At 36.5% G+C, this 23,661-nt stretch overlaps 1 protein-coding gene and 2 pseudogenes across 1 annotated transcript; 1 reads left to right on the forward strand and 2 right to left on the reverse strand.

The window, feature by feature from the left end:
* Positions 1 to 7,285: 7,285 nt before the first annotated feature.
* Positions 7,286 to 11,528, reverse strand: LOC149005758 (putative late blight resistance protein homolog R1A-3). Its single transcript, XM_089135558.1, has 2 exons — positions 8,544 to 11,528; positions 7,286 to 8,303 (listed from the first exon to the last, which is right to left on the reverse strand). Exons 1-2 carry the CDS (start codon positions 11,412 to 11,414, stop codon positions 7,899 to 7,901), a joined length of 3,276 nt encoding a protein of 1,091 aa, XP_088991684.1. The 5' UTR covers positions 11,415 to 11,528; the 3' UTR covers positions 7,286 to 7,898.
* A 2,003-nt stretch (positions 11,529 to 13,531) lies between these two features.
* On the reverse strand, positions 13,532 to 17,559 carry LOC149005759 (protein TIFY 10A-like; annotated as a pseudogene).
* A 1,038-nt stretch (positions 17,560 to 18,597) lies between these two features.
* Positions 18,598 to 23,046, forward strand: LOC149005760 (pentatricopeptide repeat-containing protein At2g22410, mitochondrial pseudogene; annotated as a pseudogene).
* The last annotated feature ends 615 nt before the right edge of the window (positions 23,047 to 23,661 follow it).

The following is a 23,661-nucleotide window of genomic DNA, read 5'->3' on the forward strand; positions in this document are numbered from 1 at the left end:
TAGTGGTAGTCAGTGGCGGACCCAGGATGCAATAGTGGGGGGGGCCGAAAAATGAAAGTCAGATAACCTTTCCTTTTGAGGTCACAACTCTAAATTATTTTATTAAATTAAAGAATAGACCACATATATTTTGTGGGGCCCACACATATTTGAAAAAATGATAAATTATTGATAATGATATTTTTTCCCGACAAAATATAGGTACAATTAAAGCAATAATATAAAAAAATATATACACATGACTTCAATCCTAAAAAGTTAGATGCAAACCAAAATTTTCTTTGGTAAGAGATGTAAACCAAATTTTTTTTTTAGGTAAGAGATGCAAATCAATGGTAGTTAGTTACCTACTAACTATAGATAAAATCAAATTAAAAAGAATAACAAAAAAAGAAAAAATAAATAAATTGAGAAAGAGAAAGAGACCTAATTGTGGAGTATATTTTTTTCCAAATTTTCTTAAGCCACGCTTATAGAAAGGGAAGAGAATAAATAGGAAAAAAAGAAGAGAGAGGAGAGAGGAGAGAGGAGAATAAATAGGGATTGAATAATTAGTTTTTAATTAGAAATAACATTTTGATTTTTAAATACCTAATAAGATTTTTTTTCAACAATTTCCTTTAACCCACATTTATAGAAACAGAAGAGAATAAATAGGGATTGATGAATTAGTTTTTTTTATCAGGATTGACATTTATGCCCATCATTTTACCTTTAAAAACTGTTCACAATATTGGGGGGGGGGCAAATAGTGACATTTCACATGTGGGAAGAGAAAAAACCGGAAAAATTAAAGGAATTAAGGGAATATGCATAAATTTTTAAAAAATCCGGGGGGGGCCATGGCCCCCTCCGGCCCCTTCATAGGTCCGCCCCTGGTGGTAGTTACCCATTATAACTCAATCACGTATCCCGAATTCTTGGGGATCACATTTATCTTCGGAACCGTAGGGTTCCTTCCTTCTTATGTAACAACGATTTGACTGAACGTCTGGACCCGACCATGGTTGAGCCGTATTCGACTAGGGTTAAGGACCGAACCATAGGAAGACCTGGTTCGATACAAATTTTCCCATATGATCATGAGCCCCCCAGGCCAAGCGTTAGGGATTACCGAAGGTTTGGGTTGCTTTTGGGTAATCTTGATCATTAAGACGGGGTATGTCAATGGTCAGACGCTCTCCCAAATATCAAGCATCGCATTGATTGCTCTTTGCATCACTGTACCTCTAGAGCCGTCTGCGTTCTTCGTATTTTGTGCCAAAGACGCCACACATCCTCTCTCAGCCGTAATCATCACTACCTCCAGGTTCGAATCGATAGTTCTTTGCAGTCGTTGGATTGGATCAATCTTATCCACCAGATTAAATAACGAAACGTCTCCCGATTTTGATTGTCAACTCAGATGTATCCTGACCGTACATGATCCAACACTTTTGCCTATTTAAATTCATTCGAATTTTAACTTCAAGATTCATCATCTCATTTGCAAACTTGTTTGTAAAATTCATCAGCGCCTTCTCTGCAATGAGTATACTCGAGGGAACTAGTTAGCACCTGACCTCCCTCAAGTGAAAAATTGAACAGAATTGTTTTTTTCTTCTTATAATCCTTTTTTGTTTAGTTTAGACTCACAAATCTAACCTTACAATAGAAGGGAAAAGAAAATTGAAAAAAAATAAAAATAAAAGACTTGTAATTGATCAGTTGGATTAGTTCAGAATTGCAAGGCGGATTAGGTAATTAAGACAGGGACACGTTATCGAATTCCAAATAATTTAATTCCAAGAAGTTTAATTAAAAGGGTGAAGCCCCCTTTGGAAAAGAAGCCAAATAAAAGAATAACAAGGACTGCTATTGACGAATTCGATGCATCTAACCTCCCTCAAGAGAATGGCTAAATTTTTCATCCAAAAATAAAAAATAAAAAGTGGAAGAATAAATTATACTTTTCATTTGTTTTTATTCACCTTTGTTTAAGTGGACTTGCAAGTCTATACAAGCCATTTGCTTGGATTTCAGCTCCCTGCCTAGCTGGTTGAGTTACTTGTGTAGATTTATGAAAAGGTTGGCATGCAATCTCTTATGAAAAGGAAGAATTTTCATTCAAATAATCGGAAGAACATGGCATGGGAGTACTCATCGGGTAGTTTACCTAAACATCTAACTCTTTCGAATAATTCATCTTTTTTTAGTGGACTTGCAAGTCTATCTATGTCACCATCTAAGTTTAAAAAAAGAGAAAAAGACTTGCAATTGACTTGGACTTTAGGATAGCAGCCAATATACATATGGATTAAATTAGTGGCAGATTTGAATTCCCACACAAGCTTATTGCATAGTTTAGATTTCTTGTGCTCCTCCCCCTTCTAAGCCAATTGGAGAATTTTAATTATTTGTCGTCGGATGATTAAGATATGTTCCCAGTCCTTGTTAATTTATTACCAACTTGTAGGATACATTACATATGAGAACGTATACTCTTAATATTTGTAATCCATCTAATTGCCGACCAACTGCAAACAATAAACGATTATTCATAAATTATTGCATACATAAATTATTCATGTGTGAAAACATGATCTTTAATAAAGAAATGTCCTGCGAAGTCCGCAGTTGAAAACTTTTAAAAAGTAAAAAGTGGTAAGATCATTACTTGGTTGTGATATATGACGTAATTATATAAGAAGAGTTTCAACACCATCCCCTAAGTTACTCGTTAAAAATAATGTCATTGCCTGAGTTATCCAATTTACCAACTATAGTGAAACAATGTCTATGACATTCCTTGACATTAGAAAATCACAGTTAAGTATAGATAAGTGTTTTTTATATTCTGACCCGAATTCTCCCGCACTGACATATTTTTGTGGACGACTCGAATGGCCCGTTTTCGGAGATCTATGATGGAAGCAGAGAGTTTGGGCCAACCCATTTACCCGATTGGAATCTATATATATTTATTCTATGTTCACCTACTACATTATTAAGAGACTTTGGATTTTTCAATTAAGAATTTGGATGAAAATTCTTGTAACGCCATTCTTGGTGATTGGTTGTGAGATCTCCTACTGTTCTTCTTCTACATAGTAAATTAAAAGAACTCTTATTCTCCGACCTTGGACGTAGCATACATCATTGGTGTATGAACGGTGTTAAATCTCTGTGTTTTCATTTTGTTTCAATTTCGATTCGTTGTTTCGTGGTATTTGTTTTAACAATGTTGATGTAAACAAGTCAAATTTTTCAAAAAGATAAGAGTAACCTGGAATGAAGAACCTTACCTAATGCTAGAATCATTTCTTCATCTTCCTTTACCATGTGCAACTTCTTCCTCTCCTGATTGTAAACCCTAATAAAGTTTGGGAGATATGGTTCATGGATAGTATTTTTTTAACTTACGATTTGAGGGTAATATTGAAAATGGGTAAAAACTGGCTAAGATATTGGTGTTAGCAATAGGGTTCTTATAAATTGGGCATCTCAGGGGGTTGGTATAATATTAGGGGTAACTTAGGGGGTGCATGGGATTGAAAACCCCATGTAATAATGTCATATATCAAAGTTCATGTGGCACCATGTCCAAAATAGTCACTCGAAATTGATTCCAAGTTATTTTATTGAAAGTTGTTATTGATCAATTTCTAGCATCCATTGCTAAATTTTCATTGAGTATAAACCCTAGAGTGTCTGGTAAGCCAACAACAGATAGAAAACCTACCATAGAGAAGTAACCAAGATAAACAAAGTTTTTGGTGTTCATATTTTCCAAGTTAATAAAACTATTAGATTTATGAAAAGGTTGGTAATCTCTTATTCAGTGCTTAGTGAAAAGCAAAATTTTGTGATGTTGATGTTGAGCATTCAAATAATCGGATGAACATGGCATGGGAGTACTCATCGGGTAGTCTACCTAAACATCTAACTCTTTCGAATAATTCATCTTTTTTTAGTGGACTTGCAAGTCTATCTATGTCACCATCAAGTTTAAAAATAGAGAAAAAGACTTGCAATTGACTTGGACTTTAGGATAGCAGCCAATATACATATGGATTAAATTAGTGGCAGATTTGAATTCCCACACAAGCTTATTGCATAGTTTAGATTTCTTGTGCTCCTCCCCTTCTAAGCCAATTGGAGAATTTTAATTATTTGTCGTCGGATGATTAAGATATGTTCCCAGTCCTTGTTAATTTATTACCAACTTGTAGGATACATTACATATGAGAACGTATACTCTTAATATTTGTAATCCATCTAATTGCCGACCAACTGCAAACAATAAACGATTATTCATAAATTATTGCATACATAAATTATTCATGTGTGAAAACATGATCTTTAATAAAGAAATGTCCTGCGAAGTCCGCAGTTGAAAACTTTTAAAAAGTAAAAAGTGGTAAGATCATTACTTGGTTGTGATATATGACGTAATTATATAAGAAGAGTTTCAACACCATCCCCTAAGTTACTCGTTAAAAATAATGTCATTGCCTGAGTTATCCAATTTACCAACTATAGTGAAACAATGTCTATGACATTCCTTGACATTAGAAAATCACAGTTAAGTATAGATAAGTGTTTTTTATATTCTGACCCGAATTCTCCCTGCACCGACATATTTTTGTGGACGACTCGAATGGCCCGTTTTCGGAGATCTATGATGGAAGCAGAGAGTTTGGGCCAACCCATTTACCCGATTGGAATCTATATATATTTATTCTATGTTCACCTACTACATTATTAAGAGACTTTGGATTTTTCAATTAAGAATTTGGATGAAAATTCTTGTAACGCCATTCTTGGTGATTGGTTGTGAGATCTCCTACTGTTCTTCTTCTACATAGTAAATTAAAAGAACTCTTATTCTCCGACCTTGGACGTAGCATACATCATTGGTGTATGAACGGTGTTAAATCTCTGTGTTTTCATTTTGTTTCAATTTCGATTCGTTGTTTCGTGGTATTTGTTTTAACAATGTTGATGTAAACAAGTCAAATTTTTCAAAAAGATAAGAGTAACTTTGGAATGAAGAACCTTACCTAATGCTAGAATCATTTCTTCATCTTCCTTTACCATGTGCAACTTCTTCCTCTCCTGATTGTAAACCCTAATAAAGTTTGGGAGATATGGTTCATGGATAGTATTTTTTTAACTTACGATTTGAGGGTAATATTGAAAATGGGTAAAAACTGGCTAAGATATTGGTGTTAGCAATAGGGTTCTTATAAATTGGGCATCTCAGGGGGTTGGTATAATATTAGGGGTAACTTAGGGGGTGCATGGGATTGAAAACCCCATGTAATAATGTCATATATCAAAGTTCATGTGGCACCATGTCCAAAATAGTCACTCGAAATTGATTCCAAGTTATTTTATTGAAAGTTGTTATTGATCAATTTCTAGCATCCATTGCTAAATTTTCATTGAGTATAAACCCTAGAGTGTCTGGTAAGCCAACAACAGATAGAAAACCTACCATAGAGAAGTAACCAAGATAAACAAAGTTTTTGGTGTTCATATTTTCCAAGTTAATAAAACTATTAGATTTATGAAAAGGTTGGTAATCTCTTATTCAGTGCTTAGTGAAAAGCAAAATTTTGTGATGTTGATGTTGAGCATTCAAATAATCGGATGAACATGGCATGGGAGTACTCATCGGGTAGTCTACCTAAACATCTAACTCTTTCGAATAATTCATCTTTTTTTAGTGGACTTGCAAGTCTATCTATGTCACCATCAAGTTTAAAAATAGAGAAAAAGACTTGCAATTGACTTGGACTTTAGGATAGCAGCCAATATACATATGGATTAAATTAGTGGCAGATTTGAATTCCCACACAAGCTTATTGCATAGTTTAGATTTCTTGTGCTCCTCCCCCTTCTAAGCCAATTGGAGAATTTTAATTATTTGTCGTCGGATGATTAAGATATGTTCCCAGTCCTTGTTAATTTATTACCAACTTGTAGGATACATTACATATGAGAACGTATACTCTTAATATTTGTAATCCATCTAATTGCCGACCAACTGCAAACAATAAACGATTATTCATAAATTATTGCATACATAAATTATTCATGTGTGAAAACAAGATCTTTAATAAAGAAATGTCCTGCGAAGTCCGCAGTTGAAAACTTTTAAAAAGTAAAAAGTGGTAAGATCATTACTTGGTTGTGATATATGACGTAATTATATAAGAAGAGTTTCAACACCATCCCCTAAGTTACTCGTTAAAAATAATGTCATTGCCTGAGTTTTCCAATTTACCAACTATAGTGAAACAATGTCTATGACATTCCTTGACATTAGAAAATCACAGTAAGTATAGATAAGTGTTTGTTATGTTCTGACCCGAATTCTCTCGCACTGACATATTTTTGTGGACGACTTGAATGGCCCATTTTCGGAGATCTATGATGGGAAGCAGAGAGTTTGGGCCAACTTTGTTTACCCGATTGGAATCTATATATATGTATTCTATGTTCACCTACTACATTATTAAGAGACTTGGGATTTTTCAATTAGGGATTTGGATGAAAATTCTTGTAACGCCATTCTTGGTGATTGGTTGTGAGATCTCCTACTGTTCTTCTTCTACATAGTAAAAGAATTCTTATTCTCCGACCTTGGACGTAGCATACATCATTGGTTTATGAACGACGTTAAATCTCTGTGTTTTCATTTTGTTTCAATTTCGATTCGTTGTTTCGTGGTATTTGTTTTAACAATGGTGATGTAAACAAGTCAAATTTTTCAAAAAGATAAGAGTAACCTATAATGAAGAACCTTACCTTATGCTAGAATCATTTCTTCATCTTCCTTTACCATGTGTAACTTCTTCCTCTCTTGATTGTAAACCCTAATAAAGTTTGGGAGATATGGTTCATGGATAGTATTTTTTTAACTTACGATTTGAGGGTAATATTGAAAATTGGTAATTAAAAACTAGCTGAGATATTGGTGTTAGCAATAGGGTTGTTGTAAATTGGGCCTCTCAGGGGGTTGCTATAATATTAGGGGTAACTTAGCGGGTGCATGGGATTGAAAACCCCATGTAATAATGTCATATATCAAAGTTCATGTGGCACCATGTCCAGAATAGTCACTCGAAATTGATTCCAAGTTATTTTATTGAAAGTTGTTATTGATCAATTTCTAGCATCCATAGCTAAATTTTCATTGAGCATAAACCCTAGAGTGTTTGGTAAGCCAACTACAGATAAACAACCTGCCATAGATAAGTAACCACAGATAAGCAAAGTTTTGGTGTTCATATTTTCCAAGCTAATAAAATTATTAGATTTGTCGACCTTTATGGGAAGATGGTGAGGAAGTTATTGATCACTAAATCCAAATAATCAAAATTGTTTTGAAGAAAATGAAGATTCGAGTCAAAGAGTTAGTTCCAAGTTTATGTATATTTTGATGTTATATTAATATTATGTGTCTAAGTAATAATTTTGCCGTTAGCCGTCATTCTTTGTAGTAGGAAAATATTTCAATAATAATTACTCTAGGGAACAACAATAAAGTTCTTTTTTCATTCTTAGAATGAGTTTATAAATGCCAACTTGTTCTAATAATGTTTTTGAAATATTTCCAGGACAGGATCATTAAGCACTTATTTCAAAGCAAGGGACAGTCCACCAACATAGAAATATGTAACTTCCTACTCCAAACAAAGCATTCCACAAGGAAATTCAACAAAAAAACAAACACACAAACAAACAAGAGTGAAAAAAAAAAAACAAAAAAACAAAGAAGAAGAGGAGAACAAGTAGAGGCCACCAGGATTGCTTTTGCAAGTGAATCCTCCACAGATCTTGCAATGTGGTTTGCTTCGGTTTCCATTCTCCGGCATAGATGCCCTTGAGGAGGATTCTTCACGAACTGGTTAGAGGGGATTTGCAGGAACGTAAATCACTCGCAATTCGAACACCTTCACAACTTTATCAGGCTGGCGGTAAAACATATCGTGGGTTATATCCTTATCTTTTGTACCGTGTGGTACGGCCATACTCAGAATAAAGATGATGTCTTCGCTTTCCATACTGATCGGAGCCTTCTTTGCTGGCAATTTAAAAGTAACGTCCCATGTTGACCGAGGAAAAACAATTCCTTTGTTTCGATTCGCGCCGTATTTCTCGCTAGTCGTTTCAATGATGAAGGCCACGAATTGATTTGTGTTGTTAGCGAGTTCAATGGAACATAAGCTCCGCTTATTCAACACGACTGGAAATTTTACCTCTGTAGGACAAATGTCAAGAAGATCTCTGTCTATCCTGCCTGCATCCAATAGCTTTACCGGAACGAAAAAAAAATTCGAGTTGAGTGTTTTTAGGATGAAAATAAAAGAGAGCTTACCAAATGAGTGTCAATGCAATATCAGAAATATATATGATTGCATAAAACATTAACAAGAATCATAGGATTAAAATGAGTAAGATCGACCATGGAAAATTCGAACTATTAACCAGTGTTGAAGAATAAAACACAAAGTAGAAATGCATAGGTACATAGGACTATTGCATAAACTTACCAGATCAGTAATCTCTGGTATTGGAGGGTAGATCACCAGCTCAAGTCTTTTTCCTGATTCCTTTAACTTCTCCGCAAGCTTATTTGCTAATTTTGGAGATGGCCAAACCAACTGCAGTTCTTGGAATGCACTGTTCTCATATAATTCTGTTGGAAGCTCTGATAGTTGAGAACAGCAACTGATGACTAAGTGGCGAAGCCTTGGCATTGCACGTTTCTCTAATTTCCAACTAACAATATCTGAATTTGCAAGTTTCAGCACCAGCAGTCTCGGAAATGAATCTTCAAGGACCTTCCATTCATCATTTTCAAAATTTGTCTCCACCAGCTTTAGCGTCCGAAGCTTTGGTAGCTCCCCGAACATCTTCATTACATTAGGCTGGAGAAATGCTGCTTTCACAGTTATCTGGGTAATGGTTGCAGGCAACGTGATTGTCTCTATGAAAGTACATTCCTCTGCAAACTTCAATGACTGAAGGTGTTGTAAGCTGAAAGTGGCTTTTTCCTCTGCTTTGGATTCACAGCGATAGCCATTTAATCCTAAATTTCTCAAATTAGGAGCCTTCTCTGCAACACGGATGTCAGGATCATTTGATATGTAAGAGAGGGTCAGGAGGTTTGGTAGATGGTCTTCATTTTCAGCTTCAGGCAACATACAGTTCCCACCTAAATAAAGGTGCCTCAATTGTTGCATCTTCCATATCTCCACTGGTAGTTCAGAAGAGGAGGATTTTCGCAAATCAATTGTTTGGAGATTCCAAAGGTTGAATATAGCAGCTATCGGAACTGGGATGCTCTTGGCAGGTTTCACCTTCAAGTACCTCAAATGAGTTAGGCCTCTGATTGAATCATCGATTTCGTCCTGAGCTTCTTGGTCGCCAAGATTTAGCACCCTAAGCCGTCGAAAATGTTGGAAAAGTGATCTCCAATCTTCTTCCGAAAAGCTCTGGGTGTCCTGGCTAAAAGAAGAGAAGGATCGAACAGGGGAACAAGCAGAATCAGAGGAGGAGCTTTTTATTGCTTCGGATAGATACTCTCTGCAGTTGCCAAGAATTGAGAGTATCTTTGGTTTGATCTGATCAGCACCACCGCCTGTGCTGCTTGTATTTGTATGATCTCCACCGGTATGAACCTCCAGAAATCCTTCTTCTTTTGACAAACGGAGGCAAAAGTCCCGTAATATATCATGAATAAAGCATGATTTTGCCCTTCCGTCGGATCTTTCTCTGGATACTTGAATCAAGCGTAGGCCATTGAGCTCCTCTAAATAGTATTCTGCAGCATCCTCCATGGTGCCATTCGCATGATTCACCAGCTGTACTGGCAATCCTATTAATCCTTCAGCTACCCATAACTGGATCAGTTGCTTCAAATCAATCTCGGTGTCTTCCGGGAAAAGACCACCGAGATAAAGAAAGCATGACTGTAGGTGTTGGGGCAACTTACGGAAACACAAGGTCAACATGTCCATCTGCCGATCGTAATCCCCCCGGCTTAGTCGTTCGTCGTTAATTTGACCTGCTATACTGGACCAACTGGATCCATCAACCCTGTCGATGGCTCTAAGAATATGAGCCACCACAGAGATTACAAGTGGCCGCCCACAACAGCTTCTTACAATCCTTCTTCCGTGGGCTTCCAGTTCATCACCAGGATAATATTCTTTGCTGAAATATAATTTACAGAAGAGCATCCAACTTTGATCTTGGTTTAGGGACTTCAGTTCGAAACAATCACATTGCCAAATCCCTTTCGACTCAAAGAAATTCTCCAAGTACTCGTCTACATCACTGGATGGAAATTCAAAAAGGTATTCGGATAGGGAGAATGATTTTGCATCATGTCCAGTTGCATGAGAAGCCACACTAGGAAAACGGGTTGTTATTAAAATACGGCTGTAATTATTACTATCGGGGAAAAGATGTTTCAAATTATCCCATGTTTGGGTATCCCAAACATCATCCACCACTATGAGATACCTACGACCCTTCAATTGCTTCCAAATTTCGTTTTCCAGGTCCCTGTCATCCATCTCATGGATATTTTCCGTAGTCACCATGACATCGTTTAGAACACTAAGCATCAAATCCCTCAACACATATGTTTTAGAGACCGACATCCACCCACTACAATCTATATAATTTCTGAAAGTACCATATAAAAGTTTAGCAAGGGAGGTCTTACCTGCTCCTCCTTCTCCCGTGATTGCAATGACACTCAGCTGCTGTGTTCCCACCTTTGGTTCAATTAACCGCTGTAACATCACTCTCACGTTTAATTCGAAACCCGTGAAATCAGTTACATCCACTGTCTGGTGGCTTCTTTTAGAGGGGGTAACTCGCACTGATTCTTCTGCATCCTTTTTGCATACGTTGCGGTAGTAGTACTCGTCGCTGTTGTAAGTAAGGATGAGGCTTACGATTGATTTTATCTGTTCACGGACCTCAAGACCGAGCGCAGCCGCAGGGTTGTCGTTGCAGGCAAGTTGAAGTGATTCGTCATCTTCATCTTCATCTGCTGTAGTAGTAATGCTGTTTGTACCAGTTGTGTGCTGGTTTGCCATGATTTTGTCAAATTCGTCCACCACAACATCGCCAGATTCAACAGCAAAATCCCTTATTATTTCAACCACCTTACTCATCTTCTGGTCTGAAGAAGGGCCTGCAGCTAGATGATGGTGATGATCAGAATTACTTCCCTCTTCAGAATAATACACGAGTAGAAACCCAAACATGACCTCCAACTGCTCGCAGAACCATGATACTTGTTCCCTCAACCCACTCCGCATATCATGTGCCGCCAGAAGTAGACGCAGGTTATTCAAGAGGATCATCACACTGTGCACTTCTGCCATTGATTCCTTCGTTGCCATCGAGCAATTTTCTGCGGTTTTTCAGTCTCTCCTAGATCTTCTTACAAATATCTCCAGATTTCAAACATATATTGGATCAGTTTCTTCAACCCAATCACATCAACCATATTTATTCAAGTGTTAATTAGCTCAGATGCCCCCAACAGCCAAAACCCCATTTCCAAGCCCAGTTATTTTAATTCCAAGTTGGAGGACTAATTAATTATAAATGAGAAGCGGGATTCTAGTTAGCTATCCTTTTTTTTTAATAGTGAAAATAAAACTTCTATTAGAAATTCAGAGAGCAGTTACAACCCTGAATTAAACTACCTACACGATTAATAGTTGCTTGAGTAGCTAGAGAAGTAAACTAGTTAATCAATTTAACCAAAAAAAGTAAACTAGTTAAACAAGGTGGGAGATTTTTTTTTTTTTCTTCATGAACTTGAAAGGAAATACAGATACATCAAAGGAAAGAAAGAATACAAAAGATAAATGCATAAAAACACAATGTTCAATCCCAACCAAGGAATGAAAATTGACCAAATGTCATACATGTAATAGACAATGTCATCCTAGTTAAGGAATGGGTCGAGCCCAAGACCTTAGAATAATGGTTGTAGCAACCACAACAACAATTAAGCACAATGAATACAATATATGTATCCTTCCTCACAAACTCCCAAAGAGGTGACACGCCTCAAAGGCGGACACAGACACGCCACAAGGGCAAAAAAATAACACGCCACAAGGGCAGAAACAACAAGGTGGGGGATTTAAAGTAATAAAAATCTTGACTCTTTATATCCATTAACAAGTTTGTCAAAACAGTCACCAAATATAAAGCCCATTGTTTTCTTGCAAGCTTCAGTAGAATTTGAGAAACTCCTTGAAGGTTGCACCACACTTCTGCTATAAATACTCTAAGCTCCTTTGATTTGTGAACTCCTACTTGTAAAGTCATAAGCAATGTCTCCATTTCGTCTATCTTTTCCAACTTGCTTTATTTTAAAAATAAACATGTACCATTCCCGTGATCCTTATGCTCCATTCAATGACTTTCAAAAGTTTGTTAGAATTAAAATCTCTGCATGCATACATTAGAATGGCCAGGTGAGTGTATATTCCTAGATTCAATGCATAGCATACATTAGAATGGGTGAGTGTATATTCCTAGATTCAATGCATAAACAATTTATTATTTTAGGATATGATCAGAATACAGTTACTTTCCCTAGCATCTTTTGCTGGTTTGGGAGTTGACTCAATCACCCAATTAGAGAAGTTTTTAAGCAATTCTGTTAAGCATAGAAATCTTTTGCTTTTCCTCTGATCCCCTTCTTTTTTATCCATAAAAAAATATATTCTGAATTTTGAATAATAAAAAACTATATAAAGGGTTGAAAATTATCAAAGGTGAGGGCATTTTAGTCATAAAAAATCTAAAACCATGGATTCTGTCAAGACTTAAAGGGGTTTGTTCTTCTTTGGGTCTTTCAGTATAGTACAGGAGATCTAAATGTAAGATGTATTTATTTTTGGACTGAAAGTAACTTAAACCAAACTTCGGGGACTGCAAATGAAAATTACCTAAAATAATCAAAATTGGGAACTTTTAATAATACGTCAAGTGCCAAGTGGTATATTTAATATTAATTATTTTATCAAGTTTTGATTTAAGAAGCTTCCACAAATTGATTTTGAATTTACAGCTTATTAGCTGTAATGGTACAGTTATTTTTTTTATGGAAAGGAGAAAGTGGTTAGATTAATTCTGCAATAAATACTTGTATAAGGTTGTTGATCACTTGGTCCAATTATCAGCTAGATTGGAGACTTCGGAGGTAGATAATTACTGGTCTCAATCCCTAAATGGAGAGTTCGATTGGAGTGCATCCAGAAGACCCAGATTTTAGTTTAAGTAATCATTTTCTTTCTTAATGTTTGAACTGCTGGTGGTGACTTATTTCGGATTTTGCTCGTAGGCACTACTCCAAGCAGCCAAGGGTTGGATATTAATTTTGATATTTAAATTAAATCTCCACCATCTATTATAAGCATGTGCATTAAACATCAACTTAAGTGAGAATAAACCGTTTTCTTTAGACGAACCGAACCATCTTAGGTTCAACTCAAACCTATATTTCTATAATTTTGATTGCATTAGAACGGTCCGCCATTTTGGCCCAAAGCCACAGTGCTCCGGCAACTGTGACGAAGCAAGCTACTCGGCTGCAAGGGGTAGGAACCAAGTTGGAAGTGGTCTGGTTGGGCTGGTCGGTGCCGGAAGTGGATGTAAAGGTGGTGGTGGGTTTTGCTCTCCATTGCTCGCCAGAAGCACGATTTCCTTAGCCTTCTCAATTGGGAAATCATCAAAGACAAGAACTTTTCCGGCGTAGAAAATTGTTATTTGAGATGAACCCTTGACATTAGCCGTCTTTTGGTCGTCCTTGGCAAGAATGGAGGAGGAGGAGGACCCATGAGCAAAACCAATGTTTTGGGGGGAAGAGATTCATGGACTGGATCTTCCGATTCGCTGTCACCATCTCTTCACTTGAAGCTTCGGATGACATCTCCAAGTTTGGTAATAAATTCATCGTCGTCACTGTTTGTGTGAAACCCAGCCTTGACCCTGACCCGGAAACCCTGTTGTTTGTAGGTCCACTGACCCGAAGTAAAGGAAGAAGTCAACTATGGGCCATCTCAGTGGAAGATATGGTGTTTGACCCAGAACCCATGGAAGTTGATGATGGTGTTTCATATATGGAAACTTGTTTAGAACTGAAAAGGAAACTGCACTTGGTTGAAGATGATTTTAGTTGAGGGACTTGGAGTATTATTTGACTTGGTTCGAAGGCATTGCTACATACTAGGTAAGTCATATGATGTGTGTGGAGAAGCCCTTTAAGTTTGGTTTTGGTTTGGTCCTTCAATTCCTGTCTTGGCCTTCGCTGTCTTGCTTGGTCGATTGGCCAATGGACCAACTAGATCTGTTTTGCTGTTTAGGTCTTGGTTGCTCTATTTAAGTGTATCTTCGAGTTTACTTCGTCTCCTCTGCCTCCCCTCTGGAACGAGTGAAGACTCAATTCCAGGCCTCTCCTTTGCATCTTTGGTGATATTCTTACAAGAACACAAGTAATCCATCTTCTTCTTCCATCTAGGGTTTGTAATTCCTCTCATCATCTACTTCTATTGTTTTATCTCTTTATGTTTGGGATTATGAAGTGGATGCTGCATTCTTGCAACCATCCCTTCTAGAATCTCCTCATATTCTCTTTGTTTTATGATTTCACATCGATCTTCGCCATGATCATTGTGGAATTGTCATGAAACAATGTCTAATCTTGATTCAATTTTTTGATTCGATGCTTATCATATTTAGATCTGCCTTTCTTGGTAGATTAGTGTCTGATCTCTGTTTATTCTTTACTAGAATGATAATCCCTCAATCTCTGGTTTTCTCTTCATGATCATACTACGTTTTCATCGAAAACCCTAATTGTTACTTTTATAGAAAGTTTTGTTTCCTATTTAGTACTTTTGTATGTTGATCATTGTTAGTGTTTAGTCTTGATCTTTAGTGTTAGAATACTGTCATAGAGGTCTCTTTCAAGTTTGGTGATGTTTCGGATCATGTAAATCAAGTTTCGGATCAGGAACATCATTCCTCTCTGGTACTAACTCAGTTGGTTGACTGGTTGGTCGACTGGGTCAGTAGACCAACCAATTGACCAAGCAAGTCAGTAGCTCGATCTGTGCTTGGTCTATTCTGATTGATTTGACATTCTATCATTTAGAACTCTTTCCTAATAAGGTATATATGATTGTTTAGGATCTTCTTGCTAGGTTTGGAACCATTCTCCTTGATCCTCGGATATTCTTCGGAACTATATAAGGTAAGGATAGTTACTTCCATAATTATGTAGATTTCATGAATCTTAGTTTCTATATTTGGATTCACTACCATAAATGTAATATCTTGTTGTGATTCTACTGATGCAAGTACTTCAATTACAGTAGCATTACATGTATGTATTCTTTTAATTGTAAATATCTTTTCTTGTCAGTTATATATGAGATTGATCATGTCATTGTTTATATTTGTATGTGATGAGACAATGGTTGTGTATGATATGACTGATTGGTGAATGTGACTGATTAGGTATGGTTTGGGATTGAGGGGTGTTCTTTCGACACTTCTGTCCTTGGACATCAACGGAAATAGTATGGGATGTTTCCGGGGGTGCCCATTGACACATTCCTGAACTATTGGTTGTCATACCTAGGGTTGTCTAGCAGTGTTTGGTTAGGAATACCCCGTTATATCAGACCCTAATTAGAAGGGTATTGAGACCCAACAACCCGTGGTAGCAATGGGGATTTATGGGCGCTCAAGACCGGTAACCAACCCGTGAGAGGACGTGAATCACATTGTGGGGGCCATTTATTGGTAGGGTTGCATATGGATAGACTTGGGCTCACGGGCGCTCAAGATCGGTAACCAACCCGTGAGAGGACATGAGAGCTTCCCATTTACTATATGTGGAGGACCAATAAGGTTGATGAGTCTGTAGTCAGGGACTATGAGGACTCTAGTGTGAAGGATACCGGAAAGGATCGCCAGGGGCGAGGAATAGAAGTATCTGGAACTGAGTTGATATGACAAAGTAGATGACTTGCATTTGGCTAGGCTTTTACCCTGACATGCGCCAGCACTTAAACCAATGGTGATGTGAGAGAGCGGTGACCTAAACCCCAGCCATGGATTGTCCCGAGGGATGAAGGACCCACTACCAAACGACGTTGTGTAAATGACCTTCCTAAAGAAGTATGGTGCTATGACTTAAAGCATGTCTGCCAATAGAGATCAGCATACATAGATTTAAAATCATATTGCATCATCTGTTTCACATCACATTGCATCATGCCTTGTTTTGTAATCATGATATTTATGTTATTGTAGATTACTGTCTTGCTAAGTTTTAAACTCACTCCTTTTGTACAATATCTTTTGTTAGACTTCTCTACAGGTTCTGATTATTATGAAGACCAATATGAAGAAGCTCAAGCTGAAGAAGCGTACTACACGCAAGGTGCTGGCAACTATGAAGATTACGGTGATGGTCCCCCGTGTGATCATGCTACGTACCAGGGTTAGCTCAACTGTGGAGTGGGAACGTCCGTGTTTGATTGATGAAGTTTAAACTTATGAGGACGTTCTTTATAAAGTTGGAAACTCTCAGATTGGTTTATTTATCATTTTCCTTTCTTTCCTTTTTAAGAACAGTAGTAACTTCTTTTGGTTTTGAGCTACATATTCCGCTGCATTTGTGGAGTGAGATTCCACCTTACTCTACTTCTTTGATTTGATACATTCCTGTTATCTTTTGCACTCTGATATTATATGATCTTATTCTTTCCTTATTTGGATCTCTTGTTTATATGATTATACAATGATTATTTCATGTTCATGATTATGTTATTGCTTATGTGGGAGGATGATTTCCTCGATACTTAATCTTCGGGGCTGTGGATCACACACCCGGGTATGCCAAGTAGGGTGCCGACTGTGTGGATGTGACAGTTCGAGGAGGGCATGTTTTAGGTTTTCCTGGAGATTAAAAAAAAAAAAGAATTAGGTTCATTTTCTACCTCAATAATTCATGAAATTACTTCAAAAGAATCGAAAAGCCTTCCAAGTTTCAATTACAAAATAGAAAGAACATGATTATCCACCAAAGATCTGGAAAACGCCCCAAGAAAATACTAAACTTTGCGACAATAAAGAAGATCTGCAAATTAGCAGAATAGGTTGATTTGGGGAAAATATCTATATCAATTCAAAAATTAGAAAAACAGTAATTTGTTCATTACTTCGCAAAAAACTAGGGCAAGAAAACATAGTACGATCCAAGATCATCAATTCCGTTGCGAGGAGATTAAAGCATGAAATATTGATAAAAACCAAGTTTAGAACTAAAAATACCTTTAGTTTCCAGATTGCAAGTGACTCCCATGTTCATCAGATCTCAAAACTCCCTCTCTCCTTCAAATATTGGCTCAACAAACTACAAGTCTGCGAGAAGTTAGGTTTGTCGGCCAATCTCATCATCTTCTTGCTGGAAAAGCTTCCAGTTTCGGAATGATCAGACAAACTCGACAGGTTTCACGGTGTAAAATTCGAAAATCCTAGAAAACCCTTAATGGAGAATTAGATCGCAATCGTAATCTTGATTCTTGTAAGCTAAGGTTTGATGGTAATGAAGAACAAGAAAAACTCGAGCGATTGTGAAGCGATGAGGAAGTCTTCTTCCTCAAGGATTTTGCTTGGGAGCGCTGGTCGTGCCTGCAGCCGGAGCAGCTTACTTTTCGTCACAGTCGCCGAAACACAGTAGCTTTGGGTTAGAATGGCAGACCGTTCTAATGCAATCAAAATTATAGAAATACAGGTTTGATTTGAACCTCAGATGGTTCGGTTCGTTTAAAGAAAGCGGTTTATTCTTATTTCAGTTGATGTTTAATGCACATGTTCATAATGGGTGGTGGAGATTTAATCTAAATATCAAAATTAAAACCCAACCCTTGGCAGCTTGGAACAGTGCCACATAAGCACTGCTCCCAAGCAAAATCCATTTCACCCCAATTATGTTTTTTTAGTTGAGTGAGGAATCAATGAGCTTAGGTGTATAGAGTGCAATTTTTTTTTATGATTGAGTCGAAATTTATGCTTGTACTTTTTTTACTTTTAATATAAATGACATTTTAGCCAAAAAAAATTTTATAGTCAACCAGAAAATTAACCAATGGATTATAGTACATCGAGCCAATGAAATGGAACGTTTCAAGTCTGCTTCGTTTATACATGCTTCTCTCTCGATTTTTCTTTTTTATTTTAAAGAATATTTTTTATATTTCAATTCATTTGAAAGAGAAGCCAACAAAACTAATAATAAAACGAAAGACTTGCAACAGGAAAGAGATAGGAACGAAGAAAATAGATAAACGATCCTAAACAATAATTATTCCTTTCCTTTTATTCCTATTGTTTAAGTGGAATTGCAAGTTCTATTATGTCATCATTAAAAAGAAGAAAAAAATTACAATTGCCTTGAATTTAAGGTTTTTTATTTTTTTTTGATAGTAGAAAGAAAATTTTTATAAAAGTTAAGCAAAGCACTTACAGAATACATTCATGGGGTAGTCCATGTCAGCTAAGCTAGCTATGATAGAGAATGTTACCAAGAGGGTTGGGGATTTAAACATGGTAAGTTGGGTCTTAATACAATTATTTAGATCAATCAACATGAGAATAATATTTAAGGACCATTTAAAGTTCTTCCATCCTGGGGTTAAATTGTTGAGTTCTTCATCATTGCACCAGATTTCATGTAGTGTGATTTCCTTTTGCTCTGCAAATCTGATGCCGTCAAGAATTCCACCAATTATCGCTTGAACTTAAGATTAACAACCAATCTTCCTGTAAATCAAACTAGTGGCAGAAGCTAAATCTTGTCCCCACACAACTGATACAAGCTTGTCGTATATATGGTTCCGTTTTCTTTCATCCTTGTCTTCCTTATAAGTAAGGGTGTTAATTTGTAATTCAAATCATTAAAATCGAACTGTACCAGTCCGTTATAGTTATAATTGCATGGTCTGAACCAAACTTTAATGGATTGTGTCTGGGACTAAGGGTTGCGAGCATGCTCCAATCCAAAATCGAACTGCAACCCATTATAACTTGTTTTGTAGTTTACCTTAAATAGTATTGAATCATCATATTACCACTAGGTAGTTGGTATAGAAAATTAGAAAAATTAGTATGAATTCGAAGATCAAATAGTCATTCCATTACTTGTAAATAATTAAGTATGAATGTTCAATTGAATTGATTAAGTTTGAATTGATTAAGTTTGTTTAAATAAAACAACGAGAACCCAATTTCAAGACAATCAATTATAGCATAAGACAAAATTTAAAAGGTTTTTTGTTTCAGGATTTGTTTCTAGAAGACCATTTAGTGGAGCCTGAAGAATGAGTTTGCAGTGTTTATATTATTACTTACTATCCAGGTTCTTGATTTCTATAGGGCGGGTGGGTTTTCTACAACGTAGAATAACTTTTAATTTTTAAAATAGAAATTGACCCATAGCAATTTTGCTTTGTATGGAATTTTGGCTTTTGTTGTAAGATGCTTAATTGTTTCTCTTTGTTCTTCTTCTCTCTTTCTTTCTTTTCTTCTTTTTTATTTTTTTTAATTTTTATTTTTTGCACACCATAAATCGTTAGTCAACCCTAATCTAAATCGTTAGTTAACTCGAACTCAAATCGCACCAAATTGAAATCGACCCGAAACCGTTATTTAACTAATAAGTTGTGTTTGGAATAAGTGTGAGGGATTCTTGTTTGTAAATTTATGAATTATTGAACCTTTGCATTTAAACTTAAAAATATGTATTTACATATATGCTTTACTCTTTTGATTTCCACCATTGAATCTAACTGTAATTACATGATATAAATCTAATGGTTGAATAGATGTAAGAGTATTTTAGTCATGAAAATGAAAATTTATCATCAATAATATTTTTGAATACTACAATGGAGGCAATGCAATGTGTCATTTTTATTTGAACTAAAAAATGACTTGAACCAAATCTTAAGAGGTCCAAATAAAAATGATCCATTTTTTAAATATGAGTGTTGAGAAAATGATTAATTATTAGATTGTGTGAGCAAGTGTGTTTTTACTATCGAAAAAACATAAAAGAAAAGTTAAAGAGTGGGAGATGATAATAAGACACTATAAAGTGACCGCAAATAATAAAGCCAAACCGACCTGTTGAGTGTAAATACTAATATGCGCCGGAGAAAGCGAAGACTAGCTCTTTTCATGCAAAGATGAAAGAGAGTTCAACTTATAATAATTTAATTAATATAGTTTTTCAAATTTAGAAAGAAGTGAAATAAAAAAATAATTAATTTATTAGATGGCATGGGTGGACAGGTGGTATAAGACAGATTGAAACTGCTGCTAATTATATAATATTCTTCAAGATATAATCCATTCAATATGATTCGTCTGTTCTATTCGATAAAACAGATTTGGTGAAGTGGTTTATTTCTAAATTATATGATATTTATCGTCAAAATTAAAATCACATAATACTTTTCATCTTGTCTTAATTTTTTAACTTATTATATTTCTAATGATTTTTTTTTTGTTTGCCAATCCCGTTTTTAAACAGGTGTTCGACCCGCATTGCACACCTGGTTGTGGTGGGTGAGTCTCCCAGCGGGGATTTTTTGCATCCACAAGGATTTGATACCGGAACCTTGCTTAAGCGAACCAAGTTGCTTACCACTTGGACCAACTCCCGTTGATTCTAATGATCCTTTAGTTTTATGATAAATCATAGCTAGTTAGCGTTTATTGATGACTGTCTTTAGTAAATTGTCACTAATTAAAAATTAAGTGTCAAATACCTTTTCATATAGCAAGGCACCAGTTATTGCTGACTGAACAACCCTCTTTGATGGAGTTCTTTTTCTTTCCCTAATCATCTTATACCACTATTGAGAAGACAACCAATAAGGTTGGGTGTATTGACTGTAATTGTTGTTGAAGGTCGAGCGGTTGGGTTTCTATTGTTATTTAACTCTTTTTAGCTACAATATAAATGACTTCTTAATCAAAAGAAGAAGAAAAAAATCACTATTTACTCTTATTATCCTGTCAAAAGTTTCACCTATGATTTCCAAAAAACAGAGAGAGTAAATTCTTCCCTCTCCTTCTTCCTTGATATTTCAAAACGGTTAGATTGTCCTTCATTTTTACTCTTTTAACAGATTAAAGCGATTTCTTTTCTTCTTATTTAGTTTTTTTTTCCTATTTTGTAATTTTCTGCTTTTATAGAATCCAACTTTTTTATTTTAAAAATTTATTCTCCCCTTCTTTTATAGGAATTCTTTTGATTTTCTTTCGTTATTTTTTATGGATTCCTATAAGAGAGATAGAAGGGGGGCTGGCTGTCTCACTCAATCTAAAGCAAGTAATTATTGAAAGTGACAATGAAGCTGTTGTTAATCTGATTAACAAGAAGTCGGAGACTCCACCTTGGAAGATTAGTCATTATATACATGATATCTTCAGCCTTTCCTCTCTATTTGATGTTTTAATTGTAAATCATACTCATAGAGAAGGCAACTCTGTAGCTGATAAATTAGCTTCTTATACTGCTCATTCATTGAAATAGTGTGAAATTGGGTTTTCTTCTAGATGTTTTTGTTGGGAATACTTTGCTTCTCATGTATTCTACCTGTGATGATATCGAGTCTGCAAGACTAGTATTTGATGAAATGCATAGGCAAGATGAGGTGGCATGGACAGTTTTGATTTCAGGGAATGCGAAATTAGGGGATGTTGATATTGCCCGGCTTCTGTTTGATAAAGCACCGGTTAAGGATAGAGGGGTATGGGGGTCTATTATCTCTGGGTATGTGCAGAACAATTGTTTCAAGGAGGGACTACAGATGTTCCGTTTGATGCAATATACAGACTTGGAGCCTGACGAAGCCATTTTTACTAGTGTCCTTTGTGCATGTGCTCATTTGGGAGCTCTGGATATTGGGATATGGATTCACAGATATGTGAATCAAATTGGCATTCCATTGGGTGTTCGTTTGAATACAGCTCTCTTAGATATGTATGCGAAATGTGGAAATTTAAGTTTAGCTAGGAAACTGTTTGATGGAATGCAGCAGAGAGATATCATTTGTTGGAACGCCATGATTTCAGGATTGGCAATGCAGGGAGATGGAGTCACTGTACTCGAATTGTTCTCAGGGATGGAGGAGGTTGGTTTCAAGCCAGATGACATTACCTTCCTTGCTGTTTTACTGCTTGTAGCCATTCGGCGATGGCAACTGAAGGCCTCCAGATTTTCAATAGTATGAGTAAAGTGTATGGTGTTGAGCCCAAAGGTGAGCACTTGGGCTGTGTGGTTGATTTTCTTGGCCGAGCCGGGCGGTTGAAAGAGGCAAAGGAAATTGTTCTACAAATAACCAGTACCAGCAGTGTTTCTGAGAAAGCAATTGCTTGGAGGGCATTGCTGAATGCATCTTGTCAACACAGAGAAACCCAATTGGCTGAGTTTGCAGTAGAGAAACTTATGTGGTTAGAACGCCATAGCGAGGCTTATGTTCTAGTCTCAAATATGTATGCAGCTTCTGGAAAACACAAAGATGCCAAAAGAATAAGGAAGATTATGGAGGAAAATGAGGTGGAGAAGACCCCAGGCAGCAGTTCAATCTCATGGTGGGGCGAGAGAGATGGAGGAGAGGGAACATCATCGCGTGTCCATATTTAGACGGGTCACAAAACAGGTTCTGTTAAAATGGGTAAGAAGGTGGGTCAATTTCACTTAAATTCCTCTTTCTAATTTGAACCGTTAAATAAGAATAAGCCACGTGTCGACTTGTGGTGCCGCACTGCTGTGCACAGCAGAGAGATGTGCACAACAGACGATTTTTTCCCATTTTGGGATATCCGTTTCTAGTTGAGACTGGGTCTTGAAATTCTGAGAGGAGGTTTGAAGTTTTTAAGAGTAATCGTGGAGGTGTTTTTCTCTTGGGAGAATAAGATACGCAGGAATGGAGGAATAAAGGGGCTCTGGCTTGCACCGACAAGATTTTCTATGCATTAATGTGGTCGCCGTGGAATCTTCTTTGACAGGATAAGAGAGATTTCAGGTCATCATAGTATGTGCTGAAAGAAAATCTGGAGTTTCTCCTCTTTTTGAGTTGTTTTCTCTCCTGTAAGTGAAGAAACCTTTCTTTTATCCATGGAGGAAAATCGAGTTCTTAAGTTTTCTGGGCATCTGGATCCAAGAGTTCAGACCCAAAATCTCTTCATCGCCACCGCCGAATCGACCATCTCATATCTACCATCCCTTCTCTTCTTCTGCTTCATATCCATCTACTAGGATGCTAGGTTTCTACAGTGCAGTGAATATCCATCTACAGGGATGTGATTTGGACGGTAGTTAGTATACTTTGAAGGTTTCTGCTTCATATCCATTTACAGGGATGTGATTTGTGAATTTGAAAACTTTTAAACTTTTAAATGTAAAAAACAAAATTTGCATTTAGACTACAACAGTAAGATTTCGTTTTGCTTATGTGGCTTAATCTTAGCCATCGGCAGCAGTAGGCAGTTGCTCCCGCAAATAAAAATCTGTTAGTTGGGGATTTTTATTCGCACAACTTA

This window comes from Hakea prostrata, chromosome 9 (assembly GCF_041222555.1).
Source record: "Hakea prostrata isolate BN-2017 chromosome 9, UWA_Hpros_2, whole genome shotgun sequence".
NCBI classification, from domain to species: domain Eukaryota; kingdom Viridiplantae; phylum Streptophyta; class Magnoliopsida; order Proteales; family Proteaceae; genus Hakea; species Hakea prostrata.